The sequence below is a fragment of the Schistocerca serialis genome, chromosome 2 (genome assembly GCF_023864345.2).
Source record: "Schistocerca serialis cubense isolate TAMUIC-IGC-003099 chromosome 2, iqSchSeri2.2, whole genome shotgun sequence".
In the NCBI taxonomy this organism is placed as follows: domain Eukaryota; kingdom Metazoa; phylum Arthropoda; class Insecta; order Orthoptera; family Acrididae; genus Schistocerca; species Schistocerca serialis.
The window spans coordinates 553,888,784-553,914,316 of record NC_064639.1 but is presented as its reverse complement, the minus strand read 5'-3'; the positions used below and the strand labels follow the sequence as shown (position 1 = coordinate 553,914,316).

Here is a 25,533-nt window from a genome sequence, read left to right as displayed (position 1 = left end):
GTCAAAATTTTATCAGTAAACTGTCAAAGTATTCGTAACTATTCTCCCAAATTTTAGGCCCTTAAGGAATTTCGTCGCCATCAAATCACTCTCGGGACCTAGAGGTGGCTGAAACCCAAAGCTCTGAAGTATTTAGCGAGTAATTGAACCTTTGTCGGAAAGTCAGATTAGACGTCATAGGAGCGGAATCGACAAAAATGCTACCTGAATTAAAGTCGAATATGAGCGTGACTGTGAAGTTATCTGGACACGTATAACAGGTCTAGGTGAAACCAAGTTAATTGTTGGATGCTGTTTTTAGGAGCCACCCGATTCTTTTGTGACAGTTTTAGACTCAAAGTTTATGCTCAGTAGAGCAATATTGGTTGGCGATGAGTTTAACGTACCAGATATAGACCGTGACGTCTATAGATTCATTGCAGGAGAGACGGACTCGCAGTCTTGTGAAGCCTTTTTGGAAATATTTTACGCGTTGTGGTTTTAAGCAGGCCTAACCTTCACGACATGTTGTCATCATGGTGACGACGGTTAATATGCAAGAATAGGATATATATTTCTCGATGAGCAGTGTGGCTCTGTGGTAGAGTGTTCGCTCGTTCTACACTAAAGCCTTTATTCCATGTATAACTTTTTGTCGAACATTCACATGACTCCACGTAATAATGGGGTGAATAATTATACTTGCCATCCTGACAGGATCCATAGATTCACAATGGTGAGGAAAAATTAAGCTTCGTAGGAAACAGGTAATAATAATTTTGTCTCTCTGACGCACGAAAGCTGGATAGAGCCCAGAATAACATATATCTACCGCGGGTGTAGAACAATAAATTTTTAACGTAATTTCGAAGTTGGGTTTCAAAAGAAGAACAGTGGTAAACGTATATAAATTCAACTTACTGTTTGTAAAACTATTTATCTAATTATGTGTGATGATAAAGGACCCACTGAAGATGAAATTGACCAGACAGATATGTGAGAAGTGTTGACATGCCGAAAAAGTGCGATGAAATAGAGACAAGGAAGATGATGGAGGTGTAAATAGTATTGACAATGTAGGCACTGTCAGATTTTTGCCTAATACTGATGACTCCCAATCTTAGTCAGAACATCTTTAGCAATTCACAATATCTGGTAGAACTACGGATGAGTAATTTCAGAGAAATCATTTGAGATTTATTAAATTGCAATAGTAATTTTAGATGAACAACGAACAATTTTTTTGTATGGATGTTGCAAGAATTAGTGCATCTCCTTGACTAAAAAGGTTCCGATATGTGGTCCCACTGAATTAGAACTGATTTATGTTTCATTTGAAAGTACGCCAGTGGGAAATATGAACAACACGGATGCAGCTGTTGATTTCTAAGCGGAACTTTTATGTACGAAATAGTTTTATCTATCTGAAGTTCCAAACAGAAGAAATGACTACGAAATATTTTTAGTAGGAATTCTTCATGTCACAATCATATGAAACCACAGAAAAGGAGAGCAAACTGAAGCTTTGTTTATTGCGTTAAGAACTTGTGTTGTGGCTACGTCGTTATACTTTTGTTTTAACAGTTAATAAAAGTCTGTCAGAGCCTGCAAGACATACACATAAGAAATTGTATGGTAATGTTCTTGTAGGTACCGGTTCCTTGACCGAAAAGTTTCGTTTGCAGGTAAATTACAAAATAATATATTTCAGTTGGAAACCTGTGGAACAAAGTGAGAAAATTAATTACGATTCTGAACCGATAGCACTTTCACTCAACATAAGACACGGAATAACGAGATATTTAAGTAAGGGAATACATGAAAATAGAAACAAAATTCAGTACCTTCTGTATGAGGAATTTTTTTTACATAATTTTACAGTATTTGTTAGTAAAGAAAGACGGAATCATTTCTTTCAAAAGTGAGGTGTAGTTACTGCAAACAGTGTATTAAAAAATAATAATCTTGGAAATATTGAAAGATGCGTTTTAATTTTCGCACATACGAACCTCGTGAAGTTAACAGTAACATTACCTGTAAATAATTGCTGTGGCAAAACTCGTAGGCGTACGGCGCTCCCGTTTCCACCCAATTACGTACCTGTTTATGCAGAGCAAAGAATCCATCACGCAAAGCTTGAACAAATCTTCACAACGATAATTCTGTTTTAAATATTCTGTTTCGCTCGCAGTATGATTTGTCTCCATAATTCGTATAGAAAAACATAGCTTACCATTTCGTCATTATCTAGGTTGAAAGAGCCCTTTTACACAACTAAGTTAAGAAACCCTTTGAATCCAACAAGCTACCAGCTTGCTACATATTTGCAACGCTGATGTAAGCTACGACTTCCCGTTAACGACAATTAAAAACCTTCCTCAGTGATTCACTTTACCGGCCGTGATTAGAAGCCAACGCTCCAAACGTTATGCAAGGCGCAGTTCTCCAACAACAGATATAAAAGCGAATGTACCAGGGCGATAAACAACGGTGGAAGATCGGGAACAGCGCTGGCTGTCATACATTAATCAAGGTACAGTGATACCGCATACCACCTCTTCTGTGGCTAACGTCTATATTAGCGCCGAGGACGAAGTCTGAAGTGCTCTTTTTCTCTATCCCAGGTCTCGTGTACCAAAAAGATGAAGGATGGTGAAGGACGTGTCTCTGCCCGAGATACCAGTGCTTTGACGTGGGACTACACGAAAAAGTCACTGCTGTGGCTAAATGTCCGTCTGCTGTGGGCGTTTGGTGTGTGGCCGTTATCAAACTCCCGGCTCCATTACGTCACCAAGAGCATACTGTCCCTACTGGCGGTGGGTAATGCCATCGAGAACACTCTCGGTGTCTGGGCGAACCTGGGAGACATGGAGGAAGTAACGTACTCGCTGATGAATGCCTTCACCATAGCGGCCGGGGTCGCAAAAACTTGCCACTTTTTCCTCTTCCAAGGCAGGTACTGCCTGCTTGTGCGCCGCGTCGATGCCATAGTGTCGAGTCAACGCGGCTATTGCGAGAGTGACCCCGAAATGCTGGCCGTGACGAGGCGGTGTCGCAAGATGGCGCTTCGCATGACGGTGGCCGCCTTCGCGTACCTGACGGCGCTGTGCCTCATCTGGGCGCTGTCGCCGGTGGTGGTCCACCCCGGGGAGCGCTGGCTGCCGTTCAACCACTTCCCCTTGGAGCCGGCACCGCTTCCACTGTACTACGAGCTGTCGTACGCAGTTCAGAGCGCCTCTTCGCTACTGTACATCCAAGTCAGTTTCGCCGTGGACTTTTTCTTCACGGTCGTGATGATCATCATCACGGAGCAACTTATGATCTTGAACGCACGCCTCGCCCAGCTGCATTTATATTCCGGTGGGGGGAAATTAAGAATAACTGCTACGAGGGTTTTGAGGAAGGCGACAACGGAGGACCGAGACGATATGTACGACGAACTGTGCCTTTGCATTGACACACATCAGGAAATTATGAGGTATCGTGCGATTCGAAGGTCTTCAGTAACCGGACAGCTATTAAATTGTATTCATTTTTTGTTAAAATTCTTGTGTTACAGGCTGATAACTTTCCTGGATAGCGTGATGAACCCAATTGTTCTGACGCAGTTCATGCTGAGTGTCATGGCTGCGTGTCTCACTCTGTACCAACAGACGTATGTAAGTGCAAGTACTGTGACAAGGGAACTTCCCTGTTCTCCAGATTCCTATTTTTCTCTCACATTCAATGCACTGAAGCTACCAACTAAATTTTAGACCGAGAACCATATTGAGTATGGTTCCGATGCATAAAAATGGTTCAAATGGCTCTGAGCACTATGGGACTTAACATCTGAGGTCATCAGTCCCCTAGAACTTAGAACTACTTAAACCTAACCAACCTAAGGACATCACATACATCCATGACCGAGGCGGGATTCGAATCCACGACTGTAGCGGCCACGCGGTTCCTGACTGAAGTGCCTAGAACCGCTCGGTCACACCAGCCGGCGTTCCGATACGTACTTTTGGTATAGACGGACTTTTTAATTTTGCCATATATTTTTTGGTTGCTTCGAGCTGTAGTTTCAAGTGTGCCAAAATAAAATATTAAACTCAATTAGAAATCTCAAGACATATTATCAGTCATACAGAGAAAGCCATTGCAACCTTATCAGCGTAACTCATTCTTGTGTTTTGGCAATTCACAAGTCTGCAATAGATAAACTGTGTCATTACAGCAAAATATTCACAAGTAAGAAAGTTACAGTGTTTCTGAGGGTTGAACGAATTTTCACATTCCCTTTTCCCAGAAAATATAGGTAAAGGTTTGTTGAACATAATATAGTAAACTGTAATTTGCTGTATTTTTACGAACACCGTCGCATTACCGATTTTCGACAACAAATAACCGTCAACAGAATTCAGTACCAGTTTTGCAGTAGCCCTTCTACGTTATGTTACTGGCACCGGAAAAGTGTAATATCGCTGTGGTCGAAAATATTTGAAACTCGCGGATAGAAGAGAATTACACCAGATATAATAATGAAAAATAAATACTCGCCACAAATATGTCTTTCTTGAGTCCTGCTTACGCAGATAATTCTGTGCCATTGCTTCGCTCTTCCTGGAAAGCCAAACAGTTTTTCCTGCAAGTAGGTAGGCAGTCAATCACTGGCTCCTGTCTGTCCATGCCACAAGTCTCCTGGCTCATGGGTGCAAAGAAAAGTGCTAAAGAATAATGCAAATACACCCCCAGCTTACAGGATTTAGATAAAATGTGGAAATGTTGCGAGAAATGCGTGCTTGAATTCAAATGTAGGTCTTAATCAAGTATGCAGATTTTCGCTGTTGCACCTCACCACGAACGGCACCTGTGCAATGTCCTCAATACGTTGCAAGTGTCAGTCGTGATCAGAACAGCGGTCGGTGAACTAATGAGTGCACTGTTTCGGAACTAGATGAACTCGAATTTGGGCAAATTGTTGATGCTCATATGGTATAAGCTTCCGGAACCAGGGGAACCGAATTGTTGGGTGTTTCAAGAGGCACCGCATCGAAGATTTATGACGCATATTTGGAATGAGGAAGTACATTACCCACTAAGTCACAACGCAAACGAAATTATATGTTGAGTGATCGTGACAGATGGTCATTGTAGAGGACTGTGATGAAAAATAGGACAATAACAGCGGAAACAGCCACTGCAGAACATAATGCGCACTCGCCAGCACTGCCAACACGAAACAACATGAAAGAGCTCCTTAATCAGGGAATTCCAAGGCGAGCTGGAATGCCAAAATCACTCTTCAATGACGCAGACACCTGTAACAGGAAAGCGTGGTACCGAAGCCTCAAAGATGGACTGTGACACAATGGAAAAATGTCATTAGGTCGGTTAAATCTTGTTTCATACCGGTTCGAATTTATAGCTGAGTTTGCGTTCCGAGAGTGAAACATGACGGTGTTCGTTTATGATTTGGACAGTCACTTTGTTCTATTCCACGGGTCCTGTGCATGGTCGCATTACTGCTAAGGATTGTGTGACTAGCTTGGCTTATTAGGCCCATACCGTGGTACAACGTGTGTTCCTCAGTGGTGGTGTTGCTTTCGAAGAGAGACAGGGGCTCTTGTTCACATTCACATAGCTCGCATCGTCCAAGACTGGTTAAGTGAGCACGAGGATGAATTTTTCCATCTCCCCTGGAAACCACAGCCACCTGACCTCAATATGACTTTGTGGCCGCTTTCAACCTCAGTCATCGTTATCTGAACTTGCCACTAGTTTGCAGGAAGAAAGGTACGAGATTCCCTTGAAAACCACACGGGACTCGTATTTATCCATTCGAAGATGACCGAAAGCTGTTTTGAATGCCAACGAGTTTCCTAAATAGTATTTTGCATTGTTGTGTTTTTTGTCTCTCTGCATCTGTGGGTACGCCCTGTATGTGAATAACAGCATCCAGTTCCATTAACCAATTGTGAAAACAGATCATTCCAGTTTACAGTGTTAAGATTTTTCACATAATAATATAGTTTTATGCTGGTCATGTTACGGAAACATCAGAACACCGATTCGTTAACGCCACACTGTAACAAACAGTCGGGAAAGGCCACTTAGTCTTCGACTCCTGGCTGATGTAGCCCAATAATACATATTAGTTTGCTGGAAAGTATCTGTGATGCAGATATCACTTTACAGATCCTTGCCAGCAATTTAGGATTCAGGAAAGATACGCCAGCTGTCAAAGCTAGGAATGTTGTTGCTCACATTCTGTTCAACAGTAAAGATAAATCTCTAGCCTTAGAGAGGATTTTAATAGAATTTCCTGAAACTTGTGAGGGAAATTATATGCAGGTAAATCAAGTAGGTGTATAACTTCTAGGCTGACTGATAGTGAAAGGAGTTAGAACTGAAGACTGGAAAGGAAATATTTAACAGTTGCTGAGCATGCTTTGAATGAATGTCATTTTTACGATATTGACGGTGGTGCTCTCTACAGGGCCTATAAAGAGAGAAAACTAACATTCTGGCTATTAATACTTATCACAGAATCTTGACTTAGACCTCAATGATCAAATGCGGTTCCACTGTTCTGCTTTTATTAATTAGCAGTCAGCTAACGATTCTTCCCTTGATCGTACGATTATCCTATAAATATTCCACATTCGCCAAAATGCACTGATTCCTTTCTGCCTTCTGCTCTTCGGTTTTTTGTCTGTTCATCACTTTTATCAGTAGTTTGGTACATATGACGTAGTAATCTGTGCCAGAACTCATTTGGTCTACTGTTTGAGCGTTATATTCTTATAGTTTTAATCTTTGAATGTAATATGAGGTTTATTTGTTCGTACATTGTTTCTGTCTATTTTAATATGCTTATGAATATAGTGTATGACAGTTTATCGGCTTCTGTACAGTTGAGAGACCTTAACCAATACATGTATAACTTTCTGATTACATTTTTAAATCAGTCAGTAAGTGGATGCAGGGATACTCATATCTTTATAGTTTAAAACATTCAGTGTATTACTGCAAAATATCTGTTGTTTTGTACCCATATGAAACTGAAGCATTGCAATATACGTTTTTCATTTGTAAAATGGAAATAACGATCTTTATGCAGACAGAAGCTCTCTCTCTCTCTGATGTAGTGTAGCCTGTCTATTCAATCTTAAGTTGTCTGATAATGACTTAGAAAACTGGAAACCGGTTCACAAAGAAATATAAAATTATATGAAGAAAATTTAAAATAAATATTCAGGGACACTACTATTCTGCATTCAAGTGTTTCGTAAAATCACTTGAATGTTCTGAATCCCTATTCACACGTGATACGTGTCTGCTGTCTCCAAAATGTGAAATGCTCGATTTCCAAAATATGAGAAACACAGTTAATTTTTATGTTCTGCCTTTATTATTAGCAAAACATATTTCATTACTTAAGAAATTATTGTTTATGAGGTCTTCACTGTCGGTTCTGAATCTGTATAGAAGACGTCTGATGAAAATATTGCCAATGAGTAACTGAACTGCATTGCACAAAACAATGTCTAATCAGCTTATTGCTATTGCTGACTTCAATCCGAATACTAGTTTGACGGAACTCTCCACGCTAGTTTATCTGCAGCAGATCTCTTCATCTCTGCATAAATATAAAAAATTACATCCACTTAACCTGATTACTGACGCAAGCATTGGTCTTCCTCTCTACATTTTACCCCCTACTCTCCCTTCCGTTGTTAAATTACCTACTTTTTGGCACCTCAGTAAGTGTATTGTCAAGCTATTCCTCTGTTTAGTCAACTGTAAGAAAAATCTCTTTTCTCATAACTCACTTCATGATATCTTCGCTAACCACATAATCTTAAGCATTCTTCTGTTCCATAGCATTTCAAAATCTTCTTTCTACGTATTACTTTACGGTTCCAGGCTACACTGAAAATACCTTCAGACAGGAAAGACTTCTTAACAAAAAATTTCAAATAAGATTTTAACAAATTCCTCTTTTTAAGAAATAATTTTCTTGGTATTGACAGTCTGCATTTTATGTTCTCTCTACAAGAGCTATCGTCATTTAACTTGCTATCCAAATAGCAGCACTTGTCAACTGCTATCAGTGTCTCACTTCCAAACATAATCTGTGTACATCCCCTAATTTAATTGGACTACGTTTCATTTCCCATGGTTTACAATGTTGATGTTCATCTTATAAATTCTTTTATTTATCTTAAAATCATCATACGGCTCTTATGCCATTTCTTCTGGCTCATCAGCTCTCTTAAAAATTTGTATTTCTTATCTCTTAACTGTAGTATCTTTTTCAAATATCTCATCAGTTTCGTCTACTACTCGTTCTATGTTCAGACTTAATAATACAGGGAAACCACTGTCTCAGTGTCATGCTAACAGTCAACTCCTTTCCACACCCCTTGACTGTTATAACTGCAGTCTCGTTTGTACAAGTGAAATACATCTCTTCGTTGCCTGTGGCGTGTCGCTGTTGCTGTCGTTGATAACTTTATAACTTCATAGAGTGTGTTCTAGACGATATTACCAACAGATTTCCTGAACGTAGAAATAGTATGAATGTGGAACTACCTTTTTTTTAATGTATTTTATGATCTGAGTTACAGGGTTAGTGTTCCTCCATTTAACCGTTACCAGAATGGAAGCGTTAGATGTTGACTGTTATGTCTTTCCTTTCTTCTATAGATAACTGGTACTGTATTTTCAAATAAAGATTTATTGAACTTGTGGTTCGGCATTCTATCTTCTTTGGTAATGTGATTGTTATATTCTTTTGTCACATGTATTGGATACTAGGCTGCACAGGTTTGTCATTGCAGTTTCTCCCAAGCATCGCAATAATTTTGAATCAATATCATATACACCACGTATATTATTTTGACTTACGTTCTTAACGATGTAAAATGCTTCAAAAAGTACAGGATGTATCTTATTTTCATCCGCTTTCTATTCACTCTCCATAAAGCTTTCCAGTTTGTTGATTTTATGTAGAGCTTCCATGTATTCCTCCCAGCTTTCAGCCTACTCTTCCTCATGCAGGACTGGCATTTCATATCAGCTATTGATATTGGTACAATTGTTCCTGTTTCTTTAATTTACGTATGCAGGATGTGCAACTTTGTATTTCACCTTTTATTATTTCTGCTTTGCTATTTTGGATCTTCTGTCAACTTCACTTTTTTAAATACTTGCATTCCATCTTGTATGCATGAGTTACTACATTTTACATACTTTTGTCAATCAAATTTAATGTCTCGTGTATTATTCAATGATTTCTACTCTGCGTTATATTTTCGCCAATTTTTTCTCTGTTGCTCTATTTCATTCCTTTCCTCATCGCAGTTAAACGTTCCCAACGCTTCCTCTGAAACTTACAACAACAACTGACTTTTTAAATTTATCCAGGTACCGTCTCCTTAATCTCCAGTCGTTTTGAAATTTATTCCGTTTTAATCTTCAGTTCATACCCACCTAATTATGCTTTGAATCCACATCAGCTCACAAAAATGTCTGACAGTTTAAATCTGGTTCAAAATTCCTGTCTCACCATTCAACTATCTATCTGAAACTTCCTGTGTCCCGAGGTCCCTTCCACTTTTGCAACTGTGTTCCAAGAGTCTTACATCGAATGTTAGTAATGATCAAATTGTTATCTGCGCAAAATTTTGCCAGATGATTTCCACTTTTATTCCTTTTCTCACGTCTTTGTCGTTTTACTATTTTTCCTTCTTTTCCTTTTTCTACAGTCAAATTCTTTTCGATCTTTTCATCATACGCAGCGCTAGGAAGCAGTTATTTTTGTGTTGTAGCGGTGTCTTACACTTTCGCGTGAATTTTGACTATGATCATTTATTGACTATGCAATCATATTTCTTATTCATTATTATACCTATGCGACTCAGTGGACCGCTTCATTAGAGCGAACAGATGCAGAAGTACACACAAATTTTATGTAGTTTGGGATATTAAATTTCTTCCATTACAGATTTTCCTTAATTCGCAGTGGCTGCCATTTTGAGCAATGGTTATACATAGATACACGATTACATTTACCAGGCCAACAGGGAAAGCATGGTAATATTGTTGTCTGTTTTCTGTCCTGAACAGGAATTAAGATATTCATTCAAGTATCTATAGCGTTACTGTTGTACATGGATTTTCGGCAGAGTCCTGACGGGAATTCAGTGATGAAGAGCGCCTCCTACCTGCCGACTCCTGGCATTGAGGTGTTCGTATACTGCTGGGGAGCTCACAGCATCCGCGAACAGGTAACAACACGCTCTCATGTCTCATGAACACAGCCACATTTCCCTATTACGTACAATCGCAAATCTGTACAGAAACTACCTCAGTGGCTTCAGGTACATGTACCTGGGTACTTAGAGTGTTCCAAGTAGTAGCTGTACCTCAAAATTTGTTCAGGTTCAAAGTAGCAGGTAAGGGAAAGATAAGCAGGTAGCAGTATTTCCCTTATTTTGTATACCCACAAATAATAGCAAAATTGTGCACCAATCGAAAATCGTATTTGTGTAAATATCAGAACAACTATGTGTTCACATTTATCGACAAGTGGGTAGTAGATCCCCAATTCTAATTTCGTGATTATTTTGCTGCAGGTGAGTACATATTTTTGCAGCTAATGCAGTAATAACGAATGATTTTCGTTTTCGTCATGGTTTCAGACTGATACGTTTAGCACAGTCGATTTTAGAGTTTATTAATGTACAGAACAGAATTTATCATACTTTTTGTGTACACCACAAACAGAATTACATATGTCATTGATACACATAATAAATAATTAATGATAATGTTCGAAGACGAAAAGAAAATTACGGTTCATCTTCCAATACTATTTCAATGGCGCTGATGTCAATAAGATGCATTCAACAGAATTGCTACTTCAACGTTTTTGCACAGGCACATGGCACATGGCATACGCGCAAGCTCCATCAGACGAAAATCTAGTTCCAGATATTAACTTGTAAATGCGTTTTCGGATCTGTCAAGACACCGTAAATTTATTGCAGAAGAAATGACATAAATCCTGCCTATATCATGAAAGAAATAAGTAAGACGTTACCATTGTAATTTGCGTTTATTTTAGTATAAATATCTGATAACAGGAGTATAAAAAGTAAACTTTTTTTTCGTTTTAGTTGCAATCGTTTTAATACTGTTCCTACTTTTCTTCACTATATTTGATTTTATCAAACTGACGTTTACTTCGTTTAATTTCTCGTCCTTCTTTTCTTCTCGCTGTTTACTCGTAAAGCACTGCAATTGTTACCATAAAAAATCCTTCTGGTCTATTTCCATCGAAAACAGTAGAGCGGACAGCGAAATAGCTTTTCTATGGTCTTATTTCTGTGCAGCGGAACTACAGTTCCCTTTACTGCTTTCTAACAGTAATATTCAAATAATGCCCTATTCCAGACTCGTAACTTCAGTATAAACTAACTCCTTCATTTAGAATACTTCCTTTGCTTCTAATTATTGTGCTTTGCTCTTTGTAAATCAGCTTTACTGGAAGATCGCTTGGTAACGGGGAACAGTCACAACATACCAAAATGAATGACAGTTTCTGTCAGATTGCCTTAGAATTGCATCATGGAATGAGGATACAAAGCTTTGTAGCTTTTCATTCCTTGAAAGTAGTTCTTCCATGGCACTTATTGTGAGGTGCTTTTATAGACAAGAAAACTAATAACACTTGAAATAATCTGTGTAAAGGAAAGATAAGTGGGAGGCCAGAAATGAAAGAGTTTAAGCATGCATGTATAATTTCAAAATAAAGATTGAAATCTGTAAAAAGAAATTTATTTTGTATGTATTAGAATTAATATGTAAATTTTCGTGAGTTGTTGCTTAGAAACCCACTATGTAAATGGGTTTTGGTATTCAGATGCCCATCAAAGAACTTTTTGTATATTAAGTACACAATATGAATCATTTCCATGCCAGTGACAGGAAAAGAAATATTACTGGTATATCTTGATTTCAATATAAATTTCCTAGATTATTCTGTCAACAGGAATTATGTATAATAATTTTTTGCTTCATTGTTCTATTACAGGGGTGATCTTTTCTACACATTGACTACTAGGTATTTGAATTGTAAATGATAACTTTTTCTTAGACAGAGCTCAAACAGAGCAATATAAAGCCATATTAAGCAAATGTGTAGTTGCAGTAGACTGATACTTCAAATCAACTTAGTGATGTGCATCATTAAAATATCTCCACAGACATCAGTAGAGGTGATTATTGACAAATGGCCCATATATTTTGAAAGTAATTTTCTAGTGGTGAACGGATCTACAAGAACACAGACACAGTGTCATTACAATTAGATATGTGAACCTAACCATCCAATTATCCCGGCAATAGTGTCATAAAGCTTTGTAACGCTTTACACAAGTTACTTAAAGTAGTAGTAGACTGTATATTTTTAAGAAATCAACTACAATGACTGTACAAAATACAGTAATATGAAATACTAACAAAACCACATGCAAGTTATCAACTACAAAATACTGAAGGGAACATATAAATTATTATAATAATATTTTAAACAAAAACGCATGTTGTAGAGTTCATTACGAAAAATAAGTTATTCTCTTGAGGAAGCTATTTCATAACATATTTACAACAATTACAGTTGCCACTTTTCTGAAATTCTTATAATTCCACATTCTGTCAGATATAAATCTTATATTTTGTTATGGTACTTCGACAGAAGAGTATATGTTATGATGTAAAAAGTGATATCCCAGAGAAAAAAATGAGGCTTTCACTTTTAACCAAATAGTTGCTGTGATACAAACTTGATAATGACCTTAAAGCCAAATTCGTTGTTGTGTAATTTACAATAAAAATAACAGTCACGGTAAAATTTTGTCGTTCAGAAAGTTCAACGACTTCTTGAACTTAAGTCAAACACTATTTCATCACTAGTTCCTGTTTTTTGCCATGGACTGCGACTTGCATATGTCATTGTAAGCATTGTGGCACAAGTGATAGTTATAGTTAGTAACTATTTAGTCTCAGACATCAGTTTCTAAAATAAATTTAGAGGATGTTGGTTTCTTCCTCAGTGTTGTATTCATGCAGTTACTTATTCACAGAATGATTGCTCATGTACTCAGTAGGCACTACTACTTGTTAAAAATCAAAGACTGTTAATACTCTACTTTGTTAGCAGTTGAAGACATTTACATGTAAATCAAAATTTTCTCAAACAATTTGATATTTAAGGGCATTAATGATGAAGGAAATGACTTGTATGTTTTACTGAGCCTATGAAGTGTGGCCATGTAAAGAATTTAAATTATATGGGTGAAACATCATAATCGAACCCTTCCACAACCGTCTTTCTAAGATACGTCATGCATTTCAATGTCTTTAACGTACAACATACAGAACTCGTTACTCTTAGGGATTACAAGCATATTTCACCCTAGTAGATATACAGTTAAACTGGTAATATATTAAAATAATTTAAACGATCTCCTCTAATTTCCCAACCAATAGAATATATAGTTCAGCAAAACGGTGGGGGTAACAGGAAGAATATAAGAGCAGATTTCTTACATGTGATACTTTAAAATGTATACACGTCCACTGTGTTGGTTTGGTTTTTCTCTGGGTATAACAGTCTTCCTACAGTCACATCACATTACTTACTACCTGCCATTTTATGCATGGTCGTAACTGCACTACTAAGTGCGCTACAGCTGACAGTATAGACTAAAAGAATTTCGTGTCCATGTATCCACACATCAATATCTGACCCACCACCCAGGAGAAATTAATTGTTAATGGATTGTTCTTGCTACATATACTTCAGGCTACTAACCAACCTAAAAACATACCACTCCTAATAGCTATAGTTATAAAGCTATAATTATTAGTCTGAAAATGACTTAAAAACTGAACAGTGTTGTACAGTACACCGTTCTCAGTCACCAACAGAAATGTCTGCAGCTATACCTGTTGCCACCTGTGTATAGAAGAAACTGCTGATATAATACTTATACAGAATCTTAGCAGAATTTTGGCGAGATTGTTATCATCAGTCTCAAATGAAAATAAAGAAAAACATGTTTAATGTCACTACATCGTGATATAATAGTGGAGCACAATCTAGTAAGATTGTGGCGAGATTGTTGCCACCAGTCTCAACTGAAAATAAAGTAAGAATATGTTTCAGGTCACCACAACCCAAATATCAGTGGCCAGAATGCGCTGCACTACAGAGTAGAAAATTCGTTCTGGAAATATGCCCCAGGCTGTGATTACGTCTTGTCTCTGTGATGTCCTTTATTCCAGAAGTGCTAGTTCCGTAAGTTTCACAGGTAACTTGGCTGAAGCTTGGAAAGTAGGACACGAGGTACTGTCGGAAACAAAGCTGTGAGTAGGATCATGCGTTTTACTTGGGTAGCTCAGTTGGTAGATTTCTTGCACATGAAAGGCAAAGATATGTCCAGCATATACTTTTAATCTGCCGGTAGTTTCAGATATTAATGAACTAAAATAAGAGAAATTATTAAATCATTTAATCAGTTAATATCTCATAGAACTATATTTGTGATTAACGTATTCTCTAGAAGGTTCGTTTTCTTGAGATGCAAAGTAATCACCTTGTAAGCCTCTTTAAAAAATTTGACATTTCCGTGTCACAGCTACACACTGTATGTATCGTATCATTAAAAAGAAGTAACAATCTTTATATTTTATGCGATGTAAACTTTTTCTGCAGTAACAATAACTATGGCTAATTAACCGGTAAATTCCACAGCTTTAACCAAATATATTGCTTACTCAACGTAGTAAAACGCTACAAGTGAACTGAAAATGCCAATTCCTTACAGCACGGAAAGTAAAGTTCTTTTACGAATTTATTTAATTAGTGATGAACAAGAAAGACTTATTTCATACAGTAAGCCGAAGAATATCTCGTTGTTACACGTACTCATCTGTAACTTCGTAGGGCATACGAATATACAAAAATGATTTACATGAAAATAATGTTCTATTAGAAGACGCATCTTACATTATCATGTCATACTGTATGGATGCTGGATGAAGTAACAGTTTCGCTAACTTTTCCGCAGGGAGAAGCTGTGTCGGAGGCGGCATATAGCTGCTCCTGGTTCGATGGCAGCCCCCGCTTCAAGCGTGCCCTCCGGATGGTCATGTGCCGAGCACACAAGCCGCTGGTCGTCACGGCGGGGAGGCTCTACCCAGTCAACAGGGCCACCTTCCTCTCGGTTAGTCGTACATATCATCGCTCGGTGCCCGATGTAACTGTACACCGATAAGCCAAAACATTATGATCACTGCCCACCACCACGTTGGATGGAGTCTGTTGGCGTTGGGGGGACGTGACGCGATAACAAATGTATGTAAACTGAGCAGACTTGGACGGGGGTTCACTCTGCCAAAGACGCGGTCTGCAAATTGGACAATCCATTGAGATAGGAGACTTTGACAAAGGGTAGATTATTACTAAGCAGAGCATTTAAACTAGTGTCTCGAAAACGGCGAAGTTGGGCGCGTGTTCATATGCTAGTAAGCATCTACGGAAAGAGGTAGGCGCTAAATAGTTGGACGTCCACGATCCTTCACAGAAAGTAGGATTAGGAGGCTTGTCTCCTCTGCAAAGTAGGATGGATGGTCATCTGTGGTATCTATCCCAAATAGCGCAGTGCTTGTGCACGCACAAGTGTTTCGGACCATGCCGTTCATCTTGTATCGTTTAAAATGGAGCTCCACAACAGACCACCTCTACGTGTTCAGGTGTTGACCCAACGACGTCAGTCACAACTGCAGTGGGAATGGAACCATCGGGATTCGACCGCCGATCAATGGAAGTGTGTCGGCTTCTCGGGTGAATCATATCTTTCCTAATCCAGGTCGATGGTCGTCTCCACATACGCCGTCATCGAGGTGAACGGAGGCTCAAAACGTGCAGCGCGCCATGGACGCTGGTTGGTGCGAGCAGTATTATACTATGGGGACGTTCCCCTGAACTTGCAGTGGGCGTATAGTAGTAATCGAAAACACGCTGACAGCTGCGAATCACCTGCATCCCTTCGTGCTTGATGTCTTCCGCAATTGCGATGTCATCTTTCATCAGTGCAATTGTCTGTGTCTCGGAGACAGAAACGTGTTAGAGTGGTTTGAGGAAAATTATAGTGAACTCATATTGATGTCTCTGAGACCAAATTCAAATTTGTAAATCCTAGGGAACCCATTTGGACGCTATCTGGCGCCATCACCACGTACGCAAATCAGCGGCGAGTTATTTATATGACATGAGCGTAGACATCTAATGCCACATACCTCCAAAAACCTAGGAACAAACCGTCGGATTTCTGATATGTAGAATCAGTGCTCTATTTCGTTCCAAAGATGGACAAACAAGCTGTTAAGCAGGTGGTCATAACGTTCTGGTTCATCAGTGTATGTGCAACTATTGTTTTCTACCATTACGAAAAATGTTCATGAGTAATGTACTAATTTCGGAGTCTTGGAAAATCTGATTATCAACGGACTTCCTCACCGTTGGTAGAATTTTATTTCGTTGTTAGTTATGTATAACGGTCGAATTCACGAACATGTCTAATTTGGGGCATTCTATTAGAATGTGGAAGTGTCCAGTTCTTTGCTGAGAATTCTGCAATGGTTTTCGTTGTCGAACCAAACTTAACATAATTATGAAGATTACAAAGGTTTCCTCGGTGAATTATTCTTCATAAAGTTATTTGATCGGTTGCTAGTAACCGTGGCTACTGGTGGTGTTGAGTAGCACATACTATGTGTGCTTCGGAATTAAGTAATTTACGGAAGACTCTTTTCTTTCAGCGTGAAGTAGGAAAAACATTCTGATTGTAACAGTTTCCAAGTGTAAGAAAAACTTTGTAGCAGTCAACTGTTGTAGTGCGCATTCTGCAGGTATAATTTTAAACGCCATATAATCATCCTTCCCTCTTCTTGTGTGGCCCATCTTCATTAATGGTTCAGACTGCAGGCGATAGTTTCTTGTATTACATTGGGAAGGTGAAAAACGTCCGCAACAGACACTTATGCATATCATAACGTTTGTTATGAAGACCATGAGGTGATTCAACGTCGCTTCCAGGGCTAAATCATTTCATGAGGACAGGAAAGGAAATGAGGCATGATCTAATTTAAAGAACTATCTTGGAATTTTTCACCAATAAGTCATACAAGCCATAGGAATCCAAAATCAGGTCGTAAGAATGTAGATTCGAATCCCGAATACGATTAAAAAGTTTAACCATTGCGAACCTTGCCCCAATGTGTCTTGTGGGCATGTATGAAGATAATTACAAATAGCAAGAAAAACGTCACAGAATCAACAGGACACAGTGCAATTCACAGTTAGAGGGGCGAAAAGAAAATAAATGTTATGCTCGTCAGTTGAACAAACCTTGGGCTTTAGGAGAAAAAAACTTGTTGAGAATCCACTTCCATCGTCATCGTATACGTATCTCGGAGATCACACTCTCCTTCACTCGAAGGTTTCTTGCTGAGTTTCTCCGTTTCAGTCTCATTAAGAAATTTGCACACCAAAAAGTCCTCAAGAGAGATGCTACGCGTTAGAATGTGTCGACGGTTTGAGGCAATTTCTCGGTGTATTTACTACTTTCTTTACAACTACGTTGGTCTTGGCTTGTGTCCAACTGGCTATGTCCACCAACCTAGTTGTTGACATCTGTGCTGCATCTTATCGTTTTGTACCAGATTCCCTAGCAAAATTATCCACTTAGTCATTAATTAGTTTTTCTTGTCTCTGTGTCTTCTTAGTGTGCATTTTAAGGTCCATGGGTTTTGCCGGTACTGATATTGAAAAAATCTCGGTGTTAGGGCTTTGGATGGTAGTAGCGTTATTCTAGGTGTGAGAGATTCATACGTTGTCAGTACAGAAGGTAAAACAGACGACGTGTCATCGATATGGATAGAGAAAAGAAACGGTCCACAAATAATTCTGTAATGTCTTTTCAATAAGCATCTGATCCAAACATCTGAATGCACACTTAGAGACACTGAATTGTTCCACCTGCAAAACAGAAAGATACTGAAACCTAAGTTATCAGATTCTTGGTATGCAGCAAACAGAGGTGAAAAACTTCGTTTTTCGTCTGTTGATGATTTTTCTGAGATCGACGATCAATTTAACTATCGCAGTTGTTGTTCTTCGGTATTTCAGAAGCTCTGTTGATGGTTATTGTGGCTGTGATGTTAATAGTGTTCTAGTATTCTGTGTGTATTCGTACTTGTGCTGTTCCCGTTTTGTATTTCATAAGCGAAGAATGGAAAATGGAATGTTTTTTCTAGATGAGACCTAAAATGCAAAATAGGACGGAACGGAAACACGATTCAGATCAAACTTACTTTACTGTCTAACAAAGCAGATGAGCTTTACTTAAATTTACTGTGAAAGTTAAAATAAAAGAGCTGTGATAACTATCTCTGTCACATCCGTATCATCATCTATGCTTTGATAATACTTCCATAAGTGCTTGTGTTTATTCCTTAATCCATTAACTGTTTTAAAAATTTTCTTGTGTTGTACCAAGATGAATATAGAATGATTTCTTAAAAATATGGATACTAACAGAAACAACGATATTATAGCATAACATGAATTATCATAGCAATTTCGCTGGTGCATACCACGGATGCTATAATGCATTTATCTGCGCCTAGGAGAAACCTTATATTCTATATTACGATGGAAAACTCTCCTGCGAGACTACGAGAGTTCACATACATCCAGAAACTTCATCAGAAAGAGGATGAAGGCTGCTACGAGCAGATAGCGCCAATATTTGCATTAATACGCTGAAAGCAACAGAACTACGACCTAATATTATCTTTAATATGCCGTCATTGTTGCGACCAAAAACGCTTTTTTCCAATACTCTCAGCAGAATACTTCATGAGGGAGGAATGTATGTGGGCGTGCAAGGTACACAGGTCCCACTCAGATTAGTGTAACCACTAGTTAAATGCCTCAGTAATTATCTTCCCTGCGTGTACGTGCAAGAAGTTCAACGAGGTTCTCGGAGGTACTACTAGGGGTTTTGAGTCATGCCGACACCAGCGCCATGGCGCAAATAGCCCTTTTGATGTGCTCCCATAAAATATCGATTGGGTATAAGCCCGGGTGGACTGGATGGTTCAGATGGCTCTGAACACTATGGGACTTAACATCTGAGGTCATCAGTCCCCTAGAACTTAGAACTACTTAAACCTAACTAACCTAAGGACATCACACACATCCATGCCCGAGGCAGGATTCGAACCAGCAACGTAGCGGTCGCGCGGTTCCAGACTGTAGCGCCTAGAACCGCTTGGCCACTCCGGCCGGATGGACTGGATGCCGTGGGAATACGTAAACTCATTTTGGGCATCGTTCTCAGTGATAGAGGCATATACGTGTTGATCCATTGCGGCTTTTCAGAATGATGAGATCACCTAAGGAGTGTCACTAAAATATTCTCCAGACCATAACATTCCCTCCTCCGACCTGGGTCTTTCCGATGATAGTTGCAGGGTGTTTTCTTTCAGATGTTTCACGGCGTGCATGCCAACGGCCACCTGTCATCTGAAAAGGCCACCTGTCACCACTCAATGGACGTCCAGCGGCGGTATATCGTGATAGTTTCAACCTACGTCACCAATAAACAGCGGCCATCATGGGTGCGTGAACCAAGCGCCTGCTGCGGAGTATCGTATGCAACGAAGTTCTCTGAACGGTCGTTGACCCTATTGGAGGTGGCTTAGTTCATGTTGGTGGTTAGCTGCTCCACAGTTGGACGTCTATTATCCCGTACACGTCTCCGCAGCCGCCGATCACCCCTGTCATTCACGACCGGTGGTACACCAAACTTGTCTCGGGCCAGTTTTGGGTAGCGCTGTTTCGGCATGTACGGTATAGTTTAGGCTCGGCTGTCCGCGGAAAGTTTACAAACATAGCAATTTCTTTCCGTGTGACGTAGGAAAGAACATTGCGATTGTAACAGTTTCCAAGTGTGAGAAAAACTTTGTATCAGTCAACTGCTGTAGTGTGATTCCTGCAGGTATAATTTTAAAAGCCATATTATCATCTCTCACTCCTCTTGTGTGGCTCATCTTCATTAATGGTTCAGACTGCAGGCGATAGTGTCTTGCATTACATTGGCAAGGTGAAACACCAACCGTGGCCCGAAATCCAATGATCATGTCCTTTTGGACATCAGATAAATCGCCCCGTTTCCGAATTACGGCAACTAATGCGCTGTTTCCGTGCTACCCCCCCCCCCCCCCCTCACCCCTCTGGCGACAAGCTTTATATACCTTCCATTGCTAGTACTCCCACCTGTCGTCTGTGAGTGGTTATTGCACGTAGACGTTGAACATAGAATAATCGTTCAGTAAGAAACATACATTTGGTACCAAGATTAATCACATTATAAGATATTTATCTGAAACTTGAAGCTCTACGAAAGCCGCTGAAGAACAGCGTGAAGTCTGGAACGATTAAAAAGTTTAACCATTGCGAACCTTGCCCCGATGTGGCTTCTGGGCATGTATGACGATAATTACAAATAGCAAGAAAAACATCACAGAATCAACAGAACACAGTGGAATTCATAGCTCATTACACGAAATGTTAGTCACTCCTTTAAAGGGGCAGATTGGTCGTATTGCAGCCCTATGGAGTGTATGGAGCTGGTATCAGGCGGTCATGTGACCCTCCACCGCTGACGTAAGGGGTGAAAGTGAAGTGGTACGTATGGCCGCTCTCTTGTATGGAATCAGCGCAATAAGAGGGACCGACGTGAAGACGTGGCAGAACGGCAGAGAGGTGTTACTTCTTTGGCCGTCCCCATGACCACACCGTGAATGACGTTGCCCCATTTGTTGGTGTATCACAGCGGGCTGTACAAAGTACATTTTGTCTGCAATATATGGCATACGATTCGCAGTCACGTAACACGTCAGAAGAATATAGGGACCGGAGACGAGCGGTCACGCCTTGTCAGTAACAATCAAAAACGACAAGGATGCAATGGACATCTGGATTGGGGTGCCTCACAAAATACTTTTGCTCACTGCGACGCATAAATCTGCACGTCTTCGATGTGACTAGTGGATTGTAGCTAACTGAATACATTAAATGTGGTCCTGTGGACAATGATTTTGCCTGTTTTCGAAAGATGCTCCAACGAGGATTTTAACCAGAAGTTTGTAAATGATGTAGTTCAGCGAAAGTTCTGTGTAGTTCTCGACGTGTTTTTTCCACCATTACTCTGGTCTCCTCATTCAGATTATCGTAAGCGAACTTCGGTATTTATGTAAACGTTCTTGGTGACCCAGTGTTACCGTTTCCTCCAACATTGTAATTGTTACTATGCTGAGCTGCATGCTTACTTTCCCGGTTTAACGATCTCTCAGGCACAACGCCTCATTTCTTCTGGAATGCTAAATCAACCAATTCTAATGCCGTACTAAACATCTGAGACTATTAGTAACGACGGTTGAGCCACAGCAGACCAAATGCCTGCTGTCTGGTAACACTACAAAATCTGATCACCATGAGTGGCTTTCGATGAAAATGGCATTTCTTTTTCTCGCGAGATTGAAGACATTATCAAGCGTAGAGGTGGTGTTTACATGGTGTTAGCGTGTCGTATCCTGAGGGTGAAAAATGCGGCTGGTTGTCGCAAATCGTGGTGGTTAACTTATAAAACGTGATCTACAAAGAATAGTTTTCGAGGTTTGCCAACATCAGTTCCTACGAGTGGAAAGTACAGAAGTTTAGTTTTTTTTTATCGTATTGTTGGACAAGTATGTCACAGGACAATAACCTTCCTTTGTTATTTAGAAGTAGTTTATCGAAGTTCACTACACTGTATTTTGTATCCTAGGATCTTTGTTAGACTATATCGGTAACTAGATTAAAACATGTGACTTCATGTCGTTGGGAAAGTAAACTGAAGTATCCTACAGAAATACCAGTGCCATGGCGACCTTAACTGGAAAAGAACGGTCGTTTATACCTGAGAAACGTTCACATTAAGGCGGTAGAGTACTGCTCAGAATCTGGTAAAGTAATTATAATTCCATATATGGTTTAGTAGTAATCATTTTACTATAAATTCCTTTCCACAGTCCAATCATTTGCATCCGTCTTACTTTGTATGAAATTTTTGAGCCGTATCAGATTTTTCTTTTATATAGTTTCCATTCAGTTACTTGTTAGGCTCCTAACTAAGTTGATGAAAATTTCGACTACTGTCCTGAGGAGGCAGTCATTGCAGACTTCCTCTGCAGGAACAACGAGAATCTTTGGTAGTTATATTCCACCTGTTATGGAAACGTGAGTCAATAATCAGTACATTCGAATTCCCCGTTCGTTTCAATATATCCACCCTTTCAGTGTTTTCTTAATTAGGGAACTGTATACCCTGTAGATTGTCATTTAAGTGCCAAATACGGCACGATTGTTTCATGCTGATACTATATTACTTTGTATTTCTGTGACTAACGATTTCTGTTTCCTTCTGTAACAATCCATTCTTTTTTCATGGTTTCTAGTAATCTCTGTAGTGTTTGCAATGTATTACAGCTATCAACGTCCTTGAAACATCTGGTAGGCGTTAAGTCTGTCGTAACGTACTACTCTGCTGTAAAAAACTTAAGGAAGAAAAAATCTTTCTATGCAATGTCACTACTAAGTACATAACTCGATTAAACTTGGGCCATACTTAGAAAGAACTGCTATTGTATAGTACATTACAGTGCAGTACAGAAAGTAACTGAACGAAATTCGTAATGTGAAGAACAAAACTGCGCCGGCCTGGGTGGCCGAGTGGTTCTAGGCGCTACAGTCTGGAACCGCGCGACCGCTATGGTAGCAGGTTCGAATCCTGCCTAGGGCATGGATATGTGTGATGTCCTTAGGTTAGTTAGGTTTAAGTAGTTCCAAGTTCTAGGGGACTGATGACCTCAGACGTTAAGTCCGATAGTGCTCAGAGCCATTTGAACCATTTGAACCATTTGAACAAAACTGCCACTCACAGGCAAGAATTACATTGAAGTCGCTGCGATTTATGAAAGTCCCCTGAACATTACAAAGAGCGCGACGTGATTCTTCCTAGGGTGTGTGATCACCATGGACGACAGCAGAGCATGTTCTGCAACGTAATTCCGCGCTGGCGAGAAGTTTGCTAAGTAGTTCTTGTGATGGGCGTGGCATTCCTCCATCAGTGCGGTTGACAAATGTTGGATGGACGTTGGTGCGTGTGGGGATGTGGCAATATGTTTTCTCAAAGCATTCCACACGTGCTCGAGGGGATTTAAGTCTGGGAAACGGGCAGGCAAGTCCATTCGATGAATGTCCTTTTGTTCCAACAGCTCTTCCACCTGAGCAGATACGGTTGCGCATCGTCATCTATAAAAATGGAGTCATATCGAATGCACCCCTGAAAAGCCGCATATGGGCAAGGAGTGCAGTGTCACCCACACAATAGCACCTGGACCACCAAAACTATTATGTTCGATAATATTCCTGGGTGTATTACACACCTTCATGCGGCGAGAGATGGCAACATGTAATGCAGACAGCAACATTGTCGAACATTATCGTTTCGGGTTTCCTGGTATACTGAAGAGAAGCATAATGTTGCTTGGACGGACTGACGTCCACATCTTTGAACTAAGTACACTCGCAGGTCAACGCTATTACGGTCCTGTACTCCTTCTGGCAGTTGTCAACTCGGCTGATGGAGGAATGGAAATACCTACGACAAGAGCCCGTTGGCATCCTTGCGGCTATGGTGGGAGAAAGTTGAGGAGCATGCACGGCCATCCGTGGTGGCTACACGTCCCATTAAGAACCACGTCCTGCCTTTAGTAATCTCCAGGGGGCCATATTAAAATGCGAAGACTTCTGTGTAAATATTGTATTTGAAAAACTGTTATTTCTGTTCGTCCCACTTTGTAATTCTTTCGGTTAGATTCTTATATGTATTGTTCTACTTTCATAGAGTTATATTACTTTCCGATGACACATTATGTGAAAGCTACTTTCGTTCTCAAGTTTTGCTAACTCTCCGTAAGTTTTGCAGTGTATTATTACTTTATAACGGTTCAAACAGGTCCTGTGTTCATCACGGTAAGTATCTCGTGAAGTACCTAAATATTTTTCATCGTTTCTCGCTGTAGTCGTCATGATTGATGTTTTCATAACAGTTTGGGCTCATTACCCTATATAAAAGAAGTTTTTTCATATCTTGTGAAGATTGTTTACTGTTCCGGTGTAAAACATAGTGTAACAATAGTGTCGATTATTTCTCTTTGTTTCAGTTGGTGAATGCTTCCTACTCCTACTTTGCACTACTAAGCCGTATCCACAACCGCTAGTAACGGCTACCAGTATCTGCACCTGGGGAACTGGTTTACTATCATCTGTATTAACAATGATTAGAGTATTGCTAGTACTTGTACAAAGAAATACACATTTTCGCTTAGGGAGACGCTTATTTGCAAGTGATGTTTCCACAAAAGCATAACATGAGTTATGTAGCATCAATAAACAGTTATGAGCAATTTTATCACTTGATGCTGTAGGTATTGCAACGAGCTGCTGTATTTTAAGCGTGCCAGCTTGTATTGAATATTTTCCATTTATTATTAGTAATTTTCTAAATGTTGCTGTATGTAGTACATTTTGTACTTTGGCCCTTTGGTACAAAAGACAGAATTTCATCCTTGTGAGTTGACTTACTGACGCCCGCATGTTTAAATATAGACCTAAGTCGTATATGGATAGGGTCAGGAAAGAAATACGTCATAATAGTTTTGGTGGAAAGGCTAACTAAGAAGCAGAGAATAAAACTGCAGATACGTAGCTTGGCGGGGAGATCAGGAAGCATTGGACACTACTGCATTAGCTGTTTACCGGGAACTGATGGTCTTCGTGAAGGAAAACAACAAGACAAGCACAGCAAGGCAATGTTCCACAGCTATAAACGATGTGCCGTTACGTACCTACCAGCTGTTTAGTCAAATGTAACGTGAAGCTTAGAGTTTGTGCTGAGTGCTTTAAAACGACCGACGGTCGAAATTATCTTGTAGCTTAGACAATAAACAGGTTACAGCCTGCTTGGACCATTCTTTCTTTCTTAAAATAAGTTGCACAGTTTCTTTCACGCACAAGGGGTCAGTTTCACATCATTCACTGGTTAATGTTATTTGACATTCGGAAGGATAAATTATTAAGTTTTCATTTCCTGTGAGCATCAGAGTCTTACAGCGTAAGCTCAGACGTCCATTCACGGGAACCATCCCGTCATTCAAACACCATTCGGCAGTTCGCATTTATAATTTCTGTGGTTTCTTTAAATCGACTGAAAAATAGAAAAAAAAGCCAAGATCGATTTTCTTCCCCCAGTTTGTCCATCCCGAGCTTACGTTTCATCTCCGATGATCTTGTCAGTCGGAACGTTAAAACCTAAACTTTTATCC

The 25,533-nt window shown here is 39.7% G+C and overlaps 1 protein-coding gene across 1 annotated transcript; it reads left to right on the top strand.

The window, feature by feature from the left end:
* The first annotated feature begins 2,621 nt into the window (after nt 1–2,621).
* On the top strand, nt 2,622–24,429 carry LOC126456205 (odorant receptor 43a-like). Its single transcript, XM_050091958.1, has 5 exons — nt 2,622–3,457; nt 3,539–3,638; nt 10,155–10,256; nt 15,105–15,260; nt 24,373–24,429. The coding sequence occupies exons 1-5, from the start codon at nt 2,622–2,624 to the stop codon at nt 24,427–24,429; spliced, it is 1,251 nt and encodes a 416-aa protein (XP_049947915.1).
* Nucleotides 24,430–25,533: the final 1,104 nt, after the last annotated feature.

Bases quoted from the DNA above. Each gene is read 5' to 3' on its own strand.
- LOC126456205 (XM_050091958.1), top strand. From the start codon at position 2,622: ATGAAGGATGGTGAAGGACGTGTCTCTGCCCGAGATACCAGTGCTTTG. The intron at 3,639-10,154 runs GTAAGTGCAAGT...GATTTTCGGCAG, and splicing joins CTCTGTACCAACAGACGTAT to AGTCCTGACGGGAATTCAGT. The intron at 10,257-15,104 runs GTAACAACACGC...ACTTTTCCGCAG, and splicing joins CTCACAGCATCCGCGAACAG to GGAGAAGCTGTGTCGGAGGC.